Source organism: Chiloscyllium punctatum, chromosome 47 (assembly GCF_047496795.1).
Source record: "Chiloscyllium punctatum isolate Juve2018m chromosome 47, sChiPun1.3, whole genome shotgun sequence".
Classification (NCBI taxonomy): domain Eukaryota; kingdom Metazoa; phylum Chordata; class Chondrichthyes; order Orectolobiformes; family Hemiscylliidae; genus Chiloscyllium; species Chiloscyllium punctatum.
In genome coordinates, this window is record NC_092785.1 from 17,793,822 (window position 1) to 17,814,040 (window position 20,219).

Below are 20,219 nucleotides of genomic sequence, written 5' to 3' on the forward strand. Positions count from 1 at the left end.
CCTCAGGATTCCCTCCAACAACTTGACCACCACCGATGTCAGGCTCACTGGACTGTAGTGGCTTGTCCTTACCACCCTTCTTAAACAGTGGCACCATGTTAGCCAACCTCCAGTCTTTCGGTACGTCACGTGTGCTTATTGATGATACAAATATCTCAGCAAAAGGCCCAGCAATCACTTCTCTAGCTTCCCACAGAGATCTCGGGTACACCTGATCAGGCCCTGGAGATTTATCCACCTTTAACCGTTCCAAGACATCCAGCACTTCCTCCTCTGTAATATGGACATTTTTCAAGATGTCACCATTTATTTCTCTCCATTCTATATCTTCCATGTTCTTTTCCACAGTCAACATTGATGCAAAGTACCATCGTCCCCCATTTTCTGTGGCTCCGCACAAAGGCTGCCTTGCTGATCTTTGCGGGGCCCTATTCTCTCCCTTGTTACCCTTTTGTCCTTAATTGTATTTGTAAAAGCCCGTCGGATTCTCTTTAATTCTATTTGCAAAGCATGTCCCCTTTTTGCCCTCCTGCTTTCCCTCTGTAGTAAACTGAGGGCTGTTCAGATGCAAGCACTTCATTGCAAGTCTGGAGTCGCATGTACACCAGACCATGCAAGCATGGCAGATTTCCTTCCCCAACATAAGGAACATAAATCAACCCACTGGGTTTTCGAAATATACAGCTTTGCTGATTCTATTACAGATGCTATCGATTCCAGATTATAACTAATTAAATAGCACCAGCTGTCATGGTGAGATTAAACCCATGCCAACCAGTGCATTAGCCAGATCTCTGGATTATTAGTCCAGTGCAAAATACCACTGTGGATTTGAATGTGAGCTCTCCATGTACAGTGTAAAACTGATGGACTGTCAGAACATTGCAGGTCTCAGCCGTGAATAGGGCATCATTATGCAGTGTGAATGTCTGATCCATGAGGATAGACTGCTGTATGGTAGGTCCCGGGGCTGTTGTGCAGTGTCTTGGTCCCTCATAGGCTTTTGGCAAACTGTTGTTTGAATTTAGCACTCCTACGAGACCATGCGCTTGATTGAGTCTCCCATACATCCTGAAAAGAATTCGAGTATGTAGATCTGTGGAAGTTGAGGTAGCAGAGTGGCATAATGTGTGGGTATTGACTTTGAGGGCTTTTTACAGACGGGACAACCAGTTTGTGTAGAGGAGCGCTCCACCAACCTGCTAATGATAAAAGATAACTGAATTATTGGTAATGGTCTGAAGATTCGCATTGACAAGGCGTACTGGATTAACTTCCCGACGACTCAAAATAATGGAATGGGATCCCTTGATGCTAATTTGTTGATCCAAAGGTCCGGCTTTTGGGAACGTGGATGCATTCCTTCATGGTGTTGATGATATTGAAATTCATTCCATTAAAGTCTAGAATTTCTCGGAAATGGTAACCAAGGCAATTTCTGTTTTCTTGTAATTTTAATTATTTATTCACTTGTTCATGAGTTGTGGACTTTGCTGGTTACCCATCCCTGCTTGACATTATGACGGTCATAATCAATTTAAAGGATCTGGTTCATTCTTGTCCTCTTTGAGGGGTATCTGCCATCCTTCCTAAGTCTAATCAACCTGTGTCCCGAGATTCACAGTGTTGTGGTTGGCTCTTAATTTCTCTGTGAAAAATAAAATCACCCAGCCAGTCCCTCAAGGAAGGCAAGCAGATGTTGGCCTTATCAATGGCAGGCACATCCAGGGGAGAGTCAGGAAAAAGAATAGTGTGTGTAATCTTGAGTATTGACTCAGTGTCCAGACTCCATTGAGATCCTGAATAAATAAAGATAGATAGCACTCCCATTACTGTAGTTCAGGATGCACCTCTAAGTACCAGTCACAGTGACTTGTTTTGCTGATGAGACCACTGGTTTTTGATGTGTTAATGTGGTACCCATTCAGATACTAACGTTGTGTATCTCTCTCCCCTTCCTCTCTCTCTCTCTCTCTGTCTGTCTGTCTGTCTCTCTCTCTCTCTCTCTCTCTCTCACATTTGGTGAGAAGCGGAGGATTCTGATCATAGATGAACAACGGCAGCGGGTAGAGGAGGCCGTGCTGTGCCAGGAAGTTGAGTGGGACCGTACCGACAGGCAGGCCAGCGGGCTGGTGTGGCAGCGTGTGGAGGCCTGGGGCCAGGACGCAGACGAGCCAGGGAAGGTGCTGGTGTCGGTGGCCGGTGTGCGAGGCCAAGAGCAGCACCCGCCGACAACATTGCAGAGCCTGCCCCGCGATAGACCGGGTTCCTCCCCAGCCCAGCGAAGGCGCAAGTCGGAATATCCCCGCCGGCGGAGCTGCATCTCGTTCACGTTCGGTGGGGCGGAGCTGAGCACAGGCCATCCTGAAGAAGGCGAGGAACCGGTGGAGATCCGGTGAGTGGAGAGCACGTGTGGAGGTGGGTGAGTCACCCGGTGTCTAGGGCCTTCTGTGCTTTGGAAAGGGATGACTGATGTTTGGGGGAGTTGGGGAAGTGTGCCCAGAAGCGGAGAGATTGATGATGAAGGCGTGAGTGTTCCTTTCAGACTCATGGGAATGACCTGTTTTGAAGAGGGATTGACTATCAAACAAACCAGAAGGAGCTCTATCCTTTGCCATGCACACCTGAGCTGCATGAGGGTACTCAGCCTCAACTGGTGGGAAAGATATTCAAGATCAGATCTGCAGGGAAACTCTGAAGAGATGCAGAAACTACAGTTTCGTGATAACGGACGACTTCAGTTTTCTGAATGTGGAACAGGGGCAAATCGTGTTAGAAAGTATTTATTGCACGTATTTGGGAGACTATTTTTAATGTGCCTATTCTGGCTGACAGAGGAAGGATTCTGGTTGGTTGGGAATGCTCTGAATCCGGTCGATCAGGTGGTAGGGAACTTTGGGGGGGTCAGTAATCAGCGCTAACCTAATGTTTCCAATGCTGTCTAAAATAACCACATTGGAGGTAGGCCAAATTCTACATTTGGAGGGCAAGCTGTCCTAAGCAAAATTGTGAAAAAAAGAACAATTGGCTGTTTTTTAATGAGGAAATGGTTCATGTGCCCAAGATAGGGCAGCCAAGTACAGAGCACTGAGACAGCAAGAACTTAAGGTGAAGTAGAAAAAGGAAGAGTACTGAAATATGTCAAGTTGACAATACAAGTGCAAATCCAAGTTTTAGTTCCAAGTGGAGAGGATTGAGAAGTCAGGGCTACTTTACATGGAGATTGTTGAAGCAAACTTTGCTGGAAACAGTCAGAGTTGAAGGGTTTGGACAGAGTCGCCCGAGATCAACTTATTCTCGTTGGTGTGAAGGCTGTAATTTAAGGTTATTAGCCAATGACTCATCAGTGACACGTGAAACGTTTACTTTTGCACTTGGTGGACCTGTATGCTTGAAATCTAGAATGCACTGCTTGTATTTTTTTTTACCATCATCATCCTTCCTAGGTTTATAGGCTGCTCCAAATCTATGCCCCCTCCCTTTCTTGTCTCCTCTATAAGCAGGAACAGCTCATCTCTTCTATCCATCATTTTGAAAATCCTTTATCAAATCTCCACTCGGCCACTTTCTCTCCAAAGAAAGCAATGCGAATGGGGAAACATGGTATGCAGTCCTGACCCCACTTCAGATGACTTATTGTAATAACAGCCCAATAGTGATGATCTCAGTGCTGGTTACAGTCTATGACCAAGCAGCCATGACATCAGTGTGTAGAAGTTTCTCATTACCTCTCTCCCGACAGACAGTTTGTTAAGCTGGGGCTCTGTAAATCTTAGCTCGAGAGAAACAAACTTAAACAGCAACTACCGTTGCACCATTCCATTACTTTCTACTTTTCAGCAAGGTAGCTGCTCAGCCTCCCAAACTTAGATTCCTGATGAAGGGCTTTTGCCCGAAACGTCGATTTCGCTGCTCGTTGGATGCTGCCTGAACTGCTGTGCTCTTCCAGCACCACTAATCCAGTATTTGGTTTTCAGCATCTGCAGTCATTGTTTTTACATTAGTGAATATGGACCCATTCTAACTGACCTCTCCTTATAAGACTGAGCATTCCTTCCAGGAATCAAGTCATAGAGATGTACCGCATGGAAACAGACCCTTCAGTCCAACCCGTCCATGCCGACCAGATATCCCAGCTCCATCTAGTCCCACCTACCAGCACCCAGCCCATATCTCTCCAAACCCTTCCTATTCATATACCCACCCAAATGCCTCTTCAATGTTGCAATTGTACCAGCCCTCACCACTTCCTCTGGCAGCTCATTCCATGCACGTACCATCCTCTGTGTGAAATAGTTGCCCCTTAGGTCTCTTTTATATCTTTCCCCTCTCACCCTAAACCTGTGCCCTCCAGTTCTGGACTCCCCGACCCCAGGGAAAAGACTTTGTCTGTTTACCCTATCCATGCCTCTCAATTTTGTAAACCTCTATAAGGTCACCCCTCAGCTTCTGACACTCCAGGGAAAACAGCCCCAGCCTGTTCAGCCTGTTCAGCCTCTCCCTATAGCTCAAATCCTCCAACCCTGGCAACATCCTTGCAAATCTTTTCTCAGCCCTTTCAAGTTTCACAACATCTTTCCGATAGGAAGGAGACCAGAATTGCACACAATATTCCAACAGTGGCCTAACCAATGTCCTGTACAGCTGCAACATGACCTCCCAACTCCTGTACTCAATACTCTGACAAATAAAGAAAAGCATACCAAACGCCGCCTTCACTATTCTATCTACCTGTGACTCCACTTTCAAGGAGCTATGAACCTGCACTCTAAAGTCTCTTTGTTCAGCAACACTCCCTGGGACCTTAGCATTAAGTGCATAAGTCCAGCTAAGATTTGCTTTCCCAAAATGCAGCACCTCGTATTTATCTGAATTAAACTCCATCTGCCACTTCTCAGCCCACTGACCCATCTGGTCAAGATCCCATTGTAATCTGAGGTAACCTTCTTTGCTGTCCACTACACCTCCAATTTTGGTGTCATCTGCAAACTTACTAATTGTACCTCTTATGCTCACATCCAAATCATTGATGTAAATGATATAAAGTAGTGGACCTAGCACCGATCCTTGTGGCACTCCACTGGTCACAGACCTCCAGTCTGACAAACAACCCTCCACCACCACCCTCTGTCTCCTACCTTTGAGCCAGTTCTGTATCCAAATGACTAATTCTCCCTGTATTTCATGAGATCTAACCTTGCTCACCAGTCTCCCATGGGGAACCTTGTCGAACACCTTACTGAAGTCCATATAGATCACATCTACTGTTCTGCCCTCATCAATCCACTTTGTTACTTCTTCAAAAAACTCAATCAAATTTGTGACACACGGTTTCCCACACACAAAGCCATGTTGACTATCCCTAATCAGTCCTTGCCTTTCCAAATACATCAAATGAATCTGTTTCATCACTTTTAAGATAAGTATATCTTTCCTTTGGAATAAAAAAAAAGCTAGTAGACTGTACTCCTTCTAGTCTCCTTAAAGCCCTATGACATTGCACCAAACCCTCATTTTCGTGAAACAAAGCACCTCTGTGAAGGCTTTTGGGGTAGTATTTCTGTGTTCAATTTGTTGTGCCTAATTTGGAGTGTAAGTCCCAGTCGTGCAAAAGAGAGCAAAGTCTCCATCTGACCCCATGTTTTTCCTGCCCCTACAAGTGTTTGGCGGAGACAATGTCGAGGGTGCATTGCTTTGCTACGCTGTATCTGAGAGTTTTGAATCTCCAAATTTTCACCCCAGACGATTTTTGCTCAGTTGTCAAGTATTTTCAAGACTGAGACTCATCGATCTTTGGAGTTGCAGGGGAATCAAGAGATTTGAAGATTGGGCAGGAAAGTGGAGTAGATGTAAGATATCTACCTTACTCTGTTGAAGGATTTTCAAAGTTTGGGAGAAGATTTGTAGCTCGGGTGCTCGTTGTTGTGGTTCTGTTCGCCGAGCTGGGAATTTGTGTTGCAAACATTTCGTCCCCTGTCTAGGTGACATCCTCAGTGCTTGGGCCCTCCTGTGAAGCGCTTCTGTGATGTTTCCTCCGGCATTTATAATGGCTTGTCTCTGCTGCTTCCGGTTGTCAGTTCCAGCTGTCTGCTGCAGTGGCCGGTATATTGGGTCCAGGTCGATGTGTTTGTTGATAGAATCTGTGGATGAGTGCCATGCCTCTAGGAATTCCCTGGTTGTTCTCTGTTTGGCTTGTCCTATAATAGTAGCATTGTCCCACATGTCTAGGAATGGGAGTTGGTTATCCTTTTCTTCCTCTCTCGTGAATCGGATTCCTGTGAGTGTGGCGTTGATGATCCGGTGTGTGTTCTCTATTTCTGTGTTTTTAGTGATTACAAAAGTGTCATCCACATATCTGACCCAGAGTTTGGGTTGAATTTGCGGTAAGACTGTTTGTTCTAACCTTTGCATTACTGCTTCTGCTTTGAGTCCAGAGATCGGTGAGCCCATGGGTGTTCCGTTGATTTGTTCATATATCTGGTTTTTGAATGTGAAGTGTGTTGTGAGGCATAGGTCCAGTAGTTTAAGTATGCCGTCTTTGTTGATAGGTTCAACGTCCTGTTGTCTGTTCTGTATTTCCAGCAGGTTGGCTGTTGTTTCTCTGGCTAGGGTTTTGTCGATGGAGGTGAATAGTGCTGGTACATCGAATGAGACCATAGTTTCTTCCTTGTCTATGTGTACATTTCTGATGATGTCCAAGAATTCCTGTGTTGATTGTGTAGATGTCTGGATCTGCTGATCAGGTGTTTCAGTTTCTGCTGTAATTCTTTAGCCAGTTTGTGTGATGGTGTCCCTGGTAGTGATACTATGGGTCTGAGTGTGATGTCTGGTTTGTGCACTTTCTGTAGTCCATAGAATCTGGGGGTGTTGTTGCTTTCAGGTTTCATTCTTTGTAGGTCAGACCTGGTTATATGTCCGTGTTTTTGTAGGTTCCTGAGTGTGTAGTTTATCCTGTTGGTGAGCTATGGGGTGGGGTCAAACTCCCTCTTTTGGTAGGTGTTGGTATCTGCAAGTAGTTGTGCTTTTTGGATGTACTCTGCTTTGTCCAGGATGACCGTCATTCTGCCTTTGTCTGCTGGTAGTATGATTATGTTCTTATAGTTTCTTAGTGATTTTAGTACTTCTCTCTCCTTGGTGTTGAGGTTATGTATTTGTCTTTTGCTTGTTATCAGAGGTGCGATACTTTGTCTCACTGTTCGTTGTGTCTCTTCTGTCAGTCCATTATTCCTGAGTGTGCATTTTAGTGCTGCTAGGAAGTCTGCTGTCTTGGCGTCCCTGTGATTGTAGTTGAGTCCCTTGGCCAGTATTGTTCTTTCCGTGTCTGTGGGAGAGGTTTTTAACCCAGGTGTGTGTTGTGGTGTCCTCTTCGTTGTGTGTTAGTTTGGCCATTTTTTCTTTTAATGCTTTTTTTTTGCAGTGTGTGGTCCTGTTCTGTCCTATGGTGACGGCCTGTTCTATGGTCCGATTTTTGGCGCGCAATTTCTTGTCTGTATTTGTGTAGTCTGTTGTGAGTATCTGTAATCATTACTTGGGTCATCCTGAGTCCGTTCTGTCTGGCTGTTTCCCTGGCTTATGGGTTGTTGACTGGTGGTTTGTATCTGACACATGATGGAAGGATTCGATTCTTTCGGCATTCATGCAGGAACCGGAGTTGTTTGTATGTGGCGCTTAGGTGGTTGGCACAGGATTCCCATTTCCTGGCTTGTCTTAGCGTCTCTCGCCCATAGGTGTTCAAAGTTTGGGAGAAGATTTGTAGCTCGGGTGCTCGTTGTGGTTCTTTTCGCCGAGCTGGGAATTTGTGTTGCAAACGTTTCGTCCCCTGTCCAGGTGACATCCTTAGCGCTTGGGAGCCTCTATTGAAGGATGGAGGACCTTGAGTGGCCTTATGACCTTTTCCTGCACCTGTGGGTTTTTTTTGTGTTTGTAGGCTTAGATACACTTGGAGTCAACCCCACACAATATCTGTGTTTGATAGACCTTGTAGAGGGAACTTTATATCAAACCTGAAGTTTGGCCTCCCCTTCTTAGAAGACCACGTACCCTGATTGTGTGATCAAATGTTACAGCTGTGCACTCCTCTTCCAGGAGTCAGACATGATAAAATCAAAATGTGAGGTGAAAATAGTAGTACAGCATTGGGACAGTGGATCCATCTGATTATACTGAATGAAGGAGCTGGGATGAATGGCATACTCTTCCTTCATTCTTCAACATTTCTATATTTCTGTCAGTGATGCCATCATCCTTTAGGTAATGACCAGTAATCATGACTGCGATTTCTGTTTTTCAGTAGCTGTGTGCACACATTCATTGTAGTTTTTTTTTCAATATATTCCTCTATTCGAAGAATCAATCACTTCTTGACTTTCAGAAATATGTGGCTGTTCTTCAGTAGCTAATTTATCTCCTGTTAAAAAGCAAAAGCCTGGGAACTGTAAACTGGTGAGTCTGAAGTCAGTGGTGGGTAAGTTTTTGGAGGGGATTCTGAGAGACAGGACTCATGTGTATTTGGAGAGGCAAGGACTAATTAAGGATATTGAGCATGGCTTTGTGCTTGAGAAATCGTGTCTCACAAACTTGATTGAATTTTTTGAGAATGTGACCAGTAAGATAGGTGAGGGCAAAGTGGTAGACCTTGTCTGTTTGAACTTTAGCAAGGTAAAACCATTGGCAACATTTCGCATGGTAGACTGGTGAGCAAAGTTACATCGCACTGAATTCGGGGAGAGTTTGCCAATTGTATTCAAAATTAACTTGATGATACGAGTCAAAAGGTTGCAGTGGAAGGTTATTTTTTGGACTGGGGGTTCTGTAACCAGATGTATTCTGCAGGGATTGGTACTGGGTCCGCTATTGTTTGTCATTTATATAAACTGTTTGAATGAGAATGCCGGAGGCTTAATTACCAGTTTGTGGATGACACCAAAATTGGTGAAGAAGGTTATCTCAGACTACAAAGGGATCTTGATCAATTGGACCAATGGGTCCAGGATTGGCCCACTGATTTTAATTGAGATTAAGTTGAGTTAAGGTAAATGCGAGATGTTGCATTTTGGTATGGTGAATGAAGGTAGGACTTACACAGTTGATGCTCGGGCCATGAACAGAGTTGTTGAACAAAGGCACCTCAACCCCTCGGCATTGAGTTCCTTGAACGTTCCTCCACAGGTAGACAGGGTAGTAAAGAAATGCACTTGGTGTGCTTGCTTTCACTGCTCAGACCATTAAGTATAGGACTTGGGATGTCATGTTGTGATTGGACAGGATGTTGGTTAGGCCACTTTTGGAGTACTGCGCACAGGTTCTGCTTGCCCTTGTAGTTGATTACACGGTGCAGAAAAGGATATTACAGGGACTGGAGGGTTTGAGCTCTGAGGAGAGGCTAGATAGGCTGGGAGTTCTTTTTACTGGAGCAACAAGGTTGAGGGATGACCTTATAAAGGTCTGCAAAGTCATGAAGTGCATAGGTAAGGTGAACAGCAATGGTTGTTTACCTATGGTAGGGGAGTTCAAGACCAGAGGTCAAAATTTTAAGGTGAGAGGAGAAAGGTTTAAGGGGGCTTTTGAAGGGACCAGGATGGTTCATGTGTGAGGTGAACTGCCAGAGCAAATGTTTGATGCAGGTATAGTTTTTAAAAAAAATTGAAGACATTTGGGCAGGTATGCACATAGGGATGTGAGCCAGGCCCAGGCAATTTGGACTAGTTTAGTCTGGGAAACCTGATTGGCAGGGACGAGTTGGACCAAAGCGTCTGTATGACTCTTAAAGCATTTTCCTGACCTCTGGAGGTCCCAAAGCACTTTACTTTTGAATGCGTAAGCATGGAGCTCCTCACTTTTGCGTGATGTTTTTGACAAATGTTTATGGTTCTTATCACCTTTCATCTGACTTTGTTATCATTCATGGGATGATGTCTTTGCTGGCTGTGCCAGTGTTTATTACCCATCCCTAACTGCACTGGTGAAGGCACGTTGAGATGACTCTTTTAAGTGCTGCTGTTCAGTTGTAGGTTTGGAGGGCCCGTAGGAAGGGCAATCTGGAATATTTCAATGTCCTCCTAGATGATGGTGGTGGTGGTGGTTGTGGGTTTGGAGGTTGTTTCAGAAACCTCTCAATTCCTGCCATGCAACTTGGAGATGGCACCCATTACTGCTATTGAGTGTCACTGGTGGAGGGAGTGATTGTCTGTGTCATTCAAGTGAGCTGCTTTGTCCTGGATGGTGTCAAGCTTCTTGTGTTGTTGGAGCTGCACTCATAAAGGAAATTGGGGCATATTCCACCAGATTGCTGTTCTTGCGCCTTGTAGATGGGGGCAGAGATAAGGTTCTTTTTGCAAGATTTCTAGTTTGTGACTTGCTCTTGTAGCTCCAGTAGTTATATAATGAATTTAGTTTTGTTTCTGGTCAATCCCTGGGATGTGGTTTGAGGGATTAAATGATGGTGAGGCAATGGCCTTGTAATAATTAATATTAGACTGTTAACCTAGAGACACAGGTATTGTTCTGGTGACCAGGGTTCAAATCTCACCCCATGGCAGGTGGTGAAGTTTGAATTCAATAAGAATCTTGTCTTTAAGAGACCAGTGATGACCATGAAACAAGTGTCATTTGTTGGGAAAAGAAATCATCTGGTTCACTAACATCCTTTAGGGAAGAAAGCTGTCATCCTCACCTCGTCTGGCCAATATATACTCCAGACCCACAGCGATTTGGCTGACTCGTAACCCACTGGGCATTAAGGAATGGATAATAAACACTGTCGAACCCATTGATTATCTCATCTGGTGAATTCATTTTTTAAAAAGTGCCATTTAATGTAAGGGGTCAGTGATTTGATGGAGATGGTCATTGCTCGGTACCTGGGTAACACAATGTTATTTGCCACTTGTCAGTTCACCCTTGATAGTTTTTCAGGCCAATCTCGAGCCTAATCAAATCTTTGCCTCCTGTTCCCTAATTCTTGTTTCTTCGTTCAGCAATATTTATTGGATGCAATTTTGTTTCTAAACTACTCTTCCTTATATTCAAACCCCTGTTTGTAATCTTCTCCAGTCCTGTGAACTGTTTGTGCCATGCCTTGACTTCTGGCCTCTATTGCATTCCTGATCATCTTCATTTCCCATTGTCTAGATGAGAGTGGCGCTGGAAAAGCACAGCAGTTCAGGCAGCATCCGAGGAGTAGTAAAATCGACGTTTCGGGCAAAAGCCCTTCACCAGGAATACAGGCAGAGACTCTGAAGGGTGGAGAGATAAAATCTCATTTCCCATTGACCTGGAGCTCTTGCACTCACATTTTAAACCCCTTTATTCCTTTTAAGACTGTTATTTGAATTGTGCTGCATCAAAGTCCTGGAGCTCCCTCCTTCCCTGCATTGTGGGTTGATTCCTGTTCGAGGTGGCTGCAGCTCACCCCCTCCTTGTTTGGAGCAATGTGGAATGGGCAATAAATGATGCTATGCCTAGAGACACTAACTATCTGTTTGTTCACCATGGGGAATGATAAAGATTTATGCCATGTTAGCAAGTTGTGCTGAAGCAGTATAAGGAACCTTGTTGATTTTTTCATGTGTTGTACATTTTTGTGTTATTCTGTTATCACAGTAGTGGAGTTCTTTCCAGGGTTCTCTTTTATTATTCTTTCTTTGGGATATGCGTATTGCTGCTGTGTTGCCCATCCCCAATTATCCTTGAACTAAGAGTCACGTGCATTGCCATATATATTTCCATGAGGGAAGGAAGTCTGCTGTCTTTATCTGGTCCAGCCAACGTATGATTCCTGATTTATAGCAATTTAATTGACTTTGAAATGGTCGAACAGGCCACTCAATTGTGTCTAAGTGCTGCAAGGGTGATTAAAGGAGTGAAACCAGATGGACTTCCCAGCATCAACAAAGTCTGCCAAACAAAACTACTGTGGTGCTTGTTGTCCTGTTGCCTCTGCAAGGTCATCCTTGCTGACATGTGGGGACTTCCACCAAAATTGCAGTTGCAGACCCACAGGCGGGTCAAGCAAGTGCCCGACACAGTCATTCCCACAGAGTTATATCTTACCAAGTCCCAAGCAACACCATCACCGTCCCTAGGCGTGATCAGTGCAGTGGTGGTGGCACAGCGGTGAATGCTCTGCGTGCCCTGGGAATCATCCACATTGACTCTGGGGCCAATGAATTCTCATGCTAAAAATGGTGCTTCTCTGTGTTCAACCTTACTTCAAGGAAGCGCCGTGTTGGGTAGGTTGGGTGGGGAGGCAAGCCCACAGAATGAACACCAAGGGAAAGAACCTCCAATGTCAGTCACTAAAAGTGGTTCAGCAGCGCTGTTGACCAAATTGAAGGAGTCCCAAAGGACACAGCTGGTAGACTGCATCAGTAACAGGGAGAGGGAATCAAACATCAAGAACTAAACACATCTTGTTTAGATTTTTCAAATTGAACTCCTTACACTGAGACAGCCTATTTCTAAACATTTCTGAACCATTGTTTCTTCATACGAAACTGTTTTTCACATCGAATGCCCACCAAAATGTCTGGAAATTGAAACCAAACGGCTTTGGGATCTGAGAGTTTAACCTCAGCCAAACAAAACTGATGCTTTAACTGAAAACCGAAAGCACTTCATTTTATTTTTTTTCGACTGTGAAAACTCCCAACAAAACCAAAACCTTGTTGCACTCCAGGGTGTCTCAATTTTTGAATTTGACAAAAAGAAAAGAGTACGGCACCAGAAAGCATGATGAGCTAATTTTGAAACCCCTTCACATTTGGGCAAAAGGCGCATGCCACTGGTTCCAAACTCTTAAATGTATGTATGTTTCATGCTAACAATTTGAGGTGCTGCATCATGAGGTACTATGGGCGGTCAGTAGAATTTTATTTAACCACAGTCTGTCACCTCATGGCTTAGTATGTAATCCCACTTGAGCAGTATCACCAAGCTCATGGATCAACCCTGCATCAACCAAAAGTGCAGGAGAGCATGTCAGCAACTGGACCAGGCACCTGTAAACATGAGGCATCGTCCTGGTCAAGATGTAAGACAAAACTGTCACATGCTCTTTACCCTGTGTGGCAAGATAGGCAGCTAAGTGATTTTCCCAAGAATGGATCAAATCAAAGTTCTACATTCCTTGTACATCCAGTCTTGAATGGTGATAAATAATTTTTAAAAAATACCTCAATGAAAAAGCAGGCTTTACAAATAAACGATGGAGTCTAGCACTGCAGTAAAAATAAGGCTAAAAGAAAAGCAGCTTCAGTCAAAAGTGTTCACCTTCATCTAATTTGGTTCACTCATTATAATCATAGGAAAAGGCTGTGTTATGGCACAACTCTGTCGTTAGTGGGACAAAAGCTCAGACATAGATAGGGACATGACCACTGTGCTTTCAGGAAATCTGTTTTACTTTCCTTTAACTTGTAGGTATTTAGCATCCTGTAAATTGAATTAGATGTGAGCAGAAGGGGAGCAGGTGTTGTTGGGTAGCTCTTTCAAGAAGCTAGCACATGCCCGATGGACTGAGTGGTCCCTTTTGCAGTATGTTTCCAGGAGAGCTCCCAAACTAAGGAGCTGGGGCTGAACCACTGTGAAGAAGATGATTGTGTCTTTAAATGCAATAGTGAGCTGCAGGACTTGGAATAAACAACAGACAGCTTGTTAAAGGAAACCCAAAAAACAGTGTCAGGAAGCAGCAATCTCCATCCAGTCAACTGACAATAGGAGCACTGTTCCTTTAAAGGAGAACCAAAGGTTCTGCCTCCAGATAGTAATGGGATCCTGCATGGTATAACAAAAGTGCTAGTGTTCCTTAAATAACCATTGTACAAAGGAGATCAAAGGGAGCACTTGTTTGTCTGGTCTGGGAGCTCAATATTTTGGCTGGATGGAGAGAAAATGGATCGGTAAGTTTAGGTCTGTGTACTTGAGCTTGGCAAAATCCATTGCCTTTACCCTACCTGGCAACACAACCCAGCCACCCTGTGGTCACTTAACTACATTGGTTCTGACTCCAGCCGCACCTTGACTTTAAAAGTTCTTGTCTTTGTTTTCAAATCTGTCCCTGGATTCTTTTAAAATTGTTTTAGGGAATGTGGGTGTCACTGTCTGGGCCAGCATTTATTGACCATCCCGAGTTGCCCTTAAGGTGGTGGTGAGCTGCACTCTTTAACTCGTGCAGTCCACTTGCCTCTCACATGTTGAGCCCCATGGTTCGAACCTCGTGTTTGTCCCTGATTTTTATAACCCATCATCCTTGATTGAACTTTGAACTGCTCGGGTCCTAAACTCATGCTAATATATTCTGTAATAACCCACCCTCCGACAGGAACAGAAAATAGAAGCTGAAGTAGGTCATTTGTCCCTTCAGACCTATTCTGCCATTCAATGCTGATCATTGACTCTATGCACCATTTCTGCTTTCTTCCCATAGCCTGAATCACTTTGGAGATATGTTTTAGCTGCTGCTCAAAAACATTTACTGTAGTGCTGATGTCAGGCTAACCAGTCGATAATTCCCTGTTTACCTTCTTCATAAATTGTGGGGCTGCATTCGAATCCCTCCAATCCTCAGGAACTGTATCAGCCTCTGCGATCTTGAATGGTAATTATCATTGTATCCACTGTTTATAGGGACACCTCCTTAAGTAGTCTTTCTCCTCATCCTCAAAACAGGCCAATCTTTAATTTTTGCATTTTATTTTTGATGGTGCATATTCCTGTGACGTTGCAGTCGAATAAAGGTGAAATCTAAATTCAATTTGTGGTTGAATCAGCAGCCCGCCATTTGGCCAAGTTATGTTATTGTGATCCATGCACAAAACCAGGGATTGGTCCTGTTTGCAGAGCCAAGTGTTGAGAACCTAGAGCATGTGGTGAAGGGTCTCATTGGACAGAGAAGCACACTAAAATAAAGCGTTGATAAGGGTAGGGTGACTGAAGTGACATCTGTGTCCTTTAAAAAGTGCCACTTCTCCAATTTGTTGGCAAACTATAAGCTCACATAATTCGAGGAGCTGGGAATCCATGGATTCAAATGGACAAAAAAATGGATGGTTGAAACTAAAAAACTGAAATTGTGGAGGAAACTCAGCAGGTCTGGCAGCTCTGTGGTAAGAAAGCAGAGTTACACATTTGGGTCCATCGACCAATCTGATGAAGTGCCCAACATCCACAGTTCTTTGTTTTGTTTTAGTCTTGGTGGTTGCTTTTCAGACGGAAGTGAAGTGGTATCTCCCAGCAGATTCTCAGAGGTTTGGCAGACTTTTGGTTAACCAGCACTTGAGGAACCAGGAATGCTTGTTGATTAAATTCTCTGGATAATCAAGAGGTACGCATAACCGCAATAAACCTTCAAAATGCCAACATCCCTCAAAACAAATTGTGTGAAAACACCAACACAATACATAAAATACATGTAAAAACACACAGTAAGTTTTATAAATGTAATGCAGGGGATACACACATCACTGTCATAATTTACTTACAACACAAATACTTGGGCATCGTGGTAGGTTGTGGTATTTGAGGTATATAACTTTTGCCTGTTTATCAAGTTGGCAGTTTATCAAGAATGCTGATTGTTAAGGTGCCAGTTAAAACAAAGTTTGCTGTACACCGACAACCTGGTTGTGGGTGTGCAAGACAGAATATGAGTTTGCAAATATCTTCAAGCTTCCGAATGCATCAAACGGGTGGGAAGGATGTCCAGGAGAGAGCAAAGATGGAGCAGTCTGATGAAATTTTAATTTTGAGAACCATGAAGTGATACCCTGTGCCAGGCAAAATGGCAAGCAGCCATACAAGTTTAAAGATAGGACTCCTAAGATGGCTCCAGGACCAGTGATGTCTCTGCATGCGTATTTAAGGGCAGCAAGCCAAGTATGGGGGGGGGGGCATCCAGTAGGATCGTCCTTACCTCACAGCAAATCAAGGATGACACTAAACCCTTGCAAGTCATTGATTCTGCCTCAAAGCGTGCAGAGGGCTTCACTTCAGTAGTGCGAGCGGTGAGACGTTGCAGCTCTGAGAGGTGAGAATGCACTGGTTGATCCCAGCGAAGCAGAGAGAGTTTTCACAACATAGATGCTGAGGGGTGTGTTCCTTGGGCTGCAGTGAGAAATATGGGAAACAGGGTGTGCCTGATAGGGCAAAGATGAGTCGAGTGGAGCTGGGAAAACCACAGCAAGTGAAGCAGCATTAGAGGAGAATGGGAGTTGACAGGTTCTGACCTGAAACATCAATTCGCCTTCTCTGCTGTGCTTTTTCCAGCTCCACTGATAATCCGCTCTGACTCTGCAGTTCTCATGGTCTCAAAGATTAATAGGAACTGCACCACTTAAAAGTTGCTGAATCATTGGAATTCTTCACCACGAAAAACTCTTAGGGCTCACTTCTCTGGCATTTATCGAGGTTTTTAAACATATATTTCCCATCAGCTTCATGAGAGATGTTATAAAACAACTCTGGAGCAGGAGGGACTTGAGCAATAGTCTCCTGATGCAGAGGTGGTAGAAAGAGCTTCCCAGTTTATAGATTTTTAAACTTAAGATGGTAAAGGGATCAGGTGGATCCAAATTTGCAGTTCAGTGGTAATCTTATTAGAAGGCAGCATTTTTTTTAGGACTTGTAGAGTTAACTTCTACTACTGCCACTTGTGCTCCCAACTTTTAAAATTCCCTGAGAGAACACAGAAAATTGTGAAATCTCTTCAACGTGCTCAAAATGATGGAGCATGTATTTTGAAAAAAAAGCAGATAAAAGCGACTTGTTCCATCAGTGATTGAAGCTCAGTGACAGAATTATGGGGGGGGAGGAAGAGTTGTCTTTGTCACTCAAGGTGTTGTGATTTGAAATGGGCTTTGTGGATAAGTGGTGGCAGCAAATTCAATGTCAAGTCTCAAGTGCAGTTAGATATATCCAAGAGAGAATAAATGCAGAGCTGTGGGAATGGGAAAAGCAAGACAGACAGATTGTGGGGGTGTCAAATGACGACGGGTGGTAAAACAATGAACAGAATCCCTTTATCTTCTCGTTGTGTGTCTTAACACTTATTGCTTTGAAGCTTTTCTTTTGCCTGAATTCATTTTTGCTGCTGTGGCTCAATGTCGAAATGTTTTTAGCAAAACTTTGCGTTGTTAAGCGCCTTGAGGCGTTTTTTTTAAAAAAAAATGTCAAAGGGCGCTATGTAAATGCAAGTTATTTATTGTCACAGAAAATGCTGGAAATAGTCAGCAGGTCTGGCAGCTCCAATGGAGAGAGAAACCAAGTTAACGTTTCAGGTTAGTAACCTTTCATCAGAACTTGTTAGGCTATTGACTGGAAACGTGAACTCTGTGTTTCTCTTTCTTTCTCTCTTTGTCCATCTCTCTCTCTCTCTCTCTCTTTCTTTTTCTCTTTCTCTCTTCTCTTCCCCCTCCCGACCTTTTTCTTTCTTTTCGTTCTTTCCTTCTCTCTCTGCTTTCTCCTTCTTCCCTCTCCCTCCTCTCTCCTTCTCCCTCCCCTTTCTCTCTCTCTCTCTCCCCTTTTTTTTCTCTCTCTTTTTCTCTCTCTCTCTCTCTCCCTCTGTCTGTTTCCATGTTACTTTCTCTTCTCCTCTGTAATCCTGCCACAGATGCCCTGCCTGATCTGATTATTTCCAGCATTTTGTTGTTCATTTCGGGTTTCCAACATCCTGCCATGTTTCTTTTTCTCCTTTTGTTGTGAATGATGCCTGATGGTTGCCCCACCAGCTGTCACTCCTTTGTTCTTTGTTCTTGTTACAGAGATCTGCAGCGATTTGGTACTGCTCACAGAGGTAAGCGGATTTCATGTTCCATTCATTACCCCTTACCCGCCAGCTCCTGCGATCACGGGATGTTGGTGTCAGTCGATACATTGTTTGCAGAGCTCCCAGGCTGCAACCCCTTGTCATCTTAATGTTATGTTAGAGGAGCAGGTCCAATTGGGCATTTAATTTGGCTTGTCGTGCTGAACCTGGTAGAGCTACATAAAGCCCCCAAACTGCTGTGGAGAGAGGGATGTGTTGGATGGTGCTCCAGTAAGTTGCACTGATCTGTTGGATTTGTGTGGAATTGTTCCATCATTTGAGCTCCGAGACTGCGTCGGCCAGCACTGCCAGTGTGAGTGTGCACAATGTGACTTGGAATGTGCAAGAAGATAAGGCAGTTTAACCTAAACAGTAAAATGTAAAAGACGGTGGTGGGGGAGGGAGGGACAGAGAACTCTGAGGGCTCTCATAGACTAATCATTAAAGGTGAAAGGCAGGCTGAGCAGATACATGGTAGTGCCAGGGCAAAGCTGCTGAATTGCACAGTCCACAGGCCCCAGGGTCACTGCTGTGGCAGCTCGTGGTAAGAAAGCCCTTATCATTTAAAAATAAAATTTGGGCAGCTAACACTGAGGCATCTTTCCTTCCCTGATCTTGCCTGCATGAGACTCCAGACCCATGGTTGACTGTTGCCTGGCTTCTGAAATGACCTGGGCGGGTCACTGCGTTCCCGATGGTGGCTCGCGTTCGTCTTCTCGAACATTTCAGAACTAGCAGCGTCGCCAATTGGAACCCAATTTCCATCAAAGGACGTAGAGTTGAAGAAGCTGTGCGGGTAAGATGAGCAGAGTCTTGGACGTGGAGCGCAAGGAGAAGGAAGCTGCCCTAAGCCGATATGAGTAATTGGATAGATCTCCCATCATCCTTCTTGACCTGGGACTTGAGAGACATCAAAACCCTGGCAAAAGAATTCAAAGAACGGAACCAGAATTGGGGTGAAGGGGTGTGTTTCAGTTGTTGGGAGAGACTGGAGAAGCTGAGTTCTTTGCCTTTGATTCTGGACATTGTCAATGTTGGGGGGCTCTCAATGAGTCAATAGCGAGAAGCCATTTCCACCAGCAGGAGAGTGGATGCAGATGGAAAGCCATTGACTAGAATAATAGATAGGGAGATGGCTGTTTAAGTTAACAATCCAATTAGTGAGTTGAATTGCGCACTTTAAAGGCTACACGAAGCAGACTGGAGTCTCTTTTCTAGAGGGACTTGGATGAATATTCAAGAGAAAAATACACAGGGCCAGAATGGAGGGACAGCATTCGGGGCTCAATTGACATGTCTTTCGTGGCACCAGCCCAAGCACTGAGCAGCCTATACACCTGAAAGCCAGTGCTGCTCTTAAACCATTTTCACCTCTCAGCTCTCAATTTCTTCTGCTTGTTCAACTCCAAATCCTTAGGGCCTAAATGCGTTTGACCTTTGGGAACATAGTGATGGGTTGATGAGAGTTGCAGACGTGAGATGACTGACCGGCATAGTGGGAGAGTGAATTTCTGCGGGGAGGGTAGTGTCAGGCAATTGCCATGAGACCTGTGTGGCCCCAGCCTCTTGCTACCAGTGTTTTGCTGTGGGGGGTGTGGGTGGGGGCGGGTGGAGGATGTCAGTGGTGGGGAATATTTTGTCCTTTATGGCTGCTATCGGTTGGCTCTGGTGTTGAGGCCCGGAGAGCTCGTCTTCCAACCCCCATCCATCGCTCGTTCACCTCATCCCGCTGTTGACATTGTCACCGCCGGCTGGCACACCCACTCTGAGAGCGAGTGCCATCCTGCGGGCACTGGTTGGTTGTTGTGTTCCGTCTTGTGTTTTGCAGTCGTTGGTCATTGTGCTCGTTCAAGGACAGCTTGAATCTGGCTCAAAGTGTGCGTGGGTCTCGAGCTCAGGATTTTGTGGGGGGCGGGGGGGAGGCTCAGGGCTCCTCAACGTGGACCCAGATCAGGAATTTGGTGTCTGCACCCAACCTGCGCACACTTCAATACAGCTTCAGTTGTCCTTTAGAGGTGATGGATGGTAGTGCTGGGGAATGGAACCCGGTTCAGTCCCAATTGTGCTTCCAGAGTAAATACCTGAGCATCTTATTCACCTTGCTTTATTTAAAGTTGCGCTGGAACGTTTGGAAATGATCCCTCGTGCCCAGCCCTTTTTGTTTAAATTGGTGCTTGGTATTTTGTAACACAGCACTGCCCCCCCATTCTCTGTCATGTGTTGTAATTCATTTTACCAGCCTTCTGACAGTTCCCCATGTCTTCCATCTCTGTCCTCAACATGGGAAATATAGAAATATTGCTTCTGTGTCCATTCTCTGCACTCTCAAGCCTGAGCCGGGTTCCAGAATCAAGGAGCGTGGCAGTTCTGTGACATGAGCTTGGCAGAGCTCCCCGATTCACTTTCGTTCCTCGGGAGG

At 44.7% G+C, this 20,219-nt stretch overlaps 1 protein-coding gene across 2 annotated transcripts in view; it reads left to right on the plus strand.

The window, feature by feature from the left end:
* LOC140468522 (uncharacterized) overlaps window positions 1-20,219 on the plus strand; it is a 76,363-nt gene that overhangs the window by 6,751 nt on the left and 49,393 nt on the right. For both annotated transcript variants that reach the window (XM_072564607.1, XM_072564608.1), the window contains exons 2-3: window positions 2,031-2,395; window positions 17,757-17,788. In XM_072564607.1, the coding sequence (XP_072420708.1) occupies window positions 2,031-2,395; window positions 17,757-17,788 (397 nt within the window). The remainder of the gene's footprint in view (window positions 1-2,030; window positions 2,396-17,756; window positions 17,789-20,219) is intronic.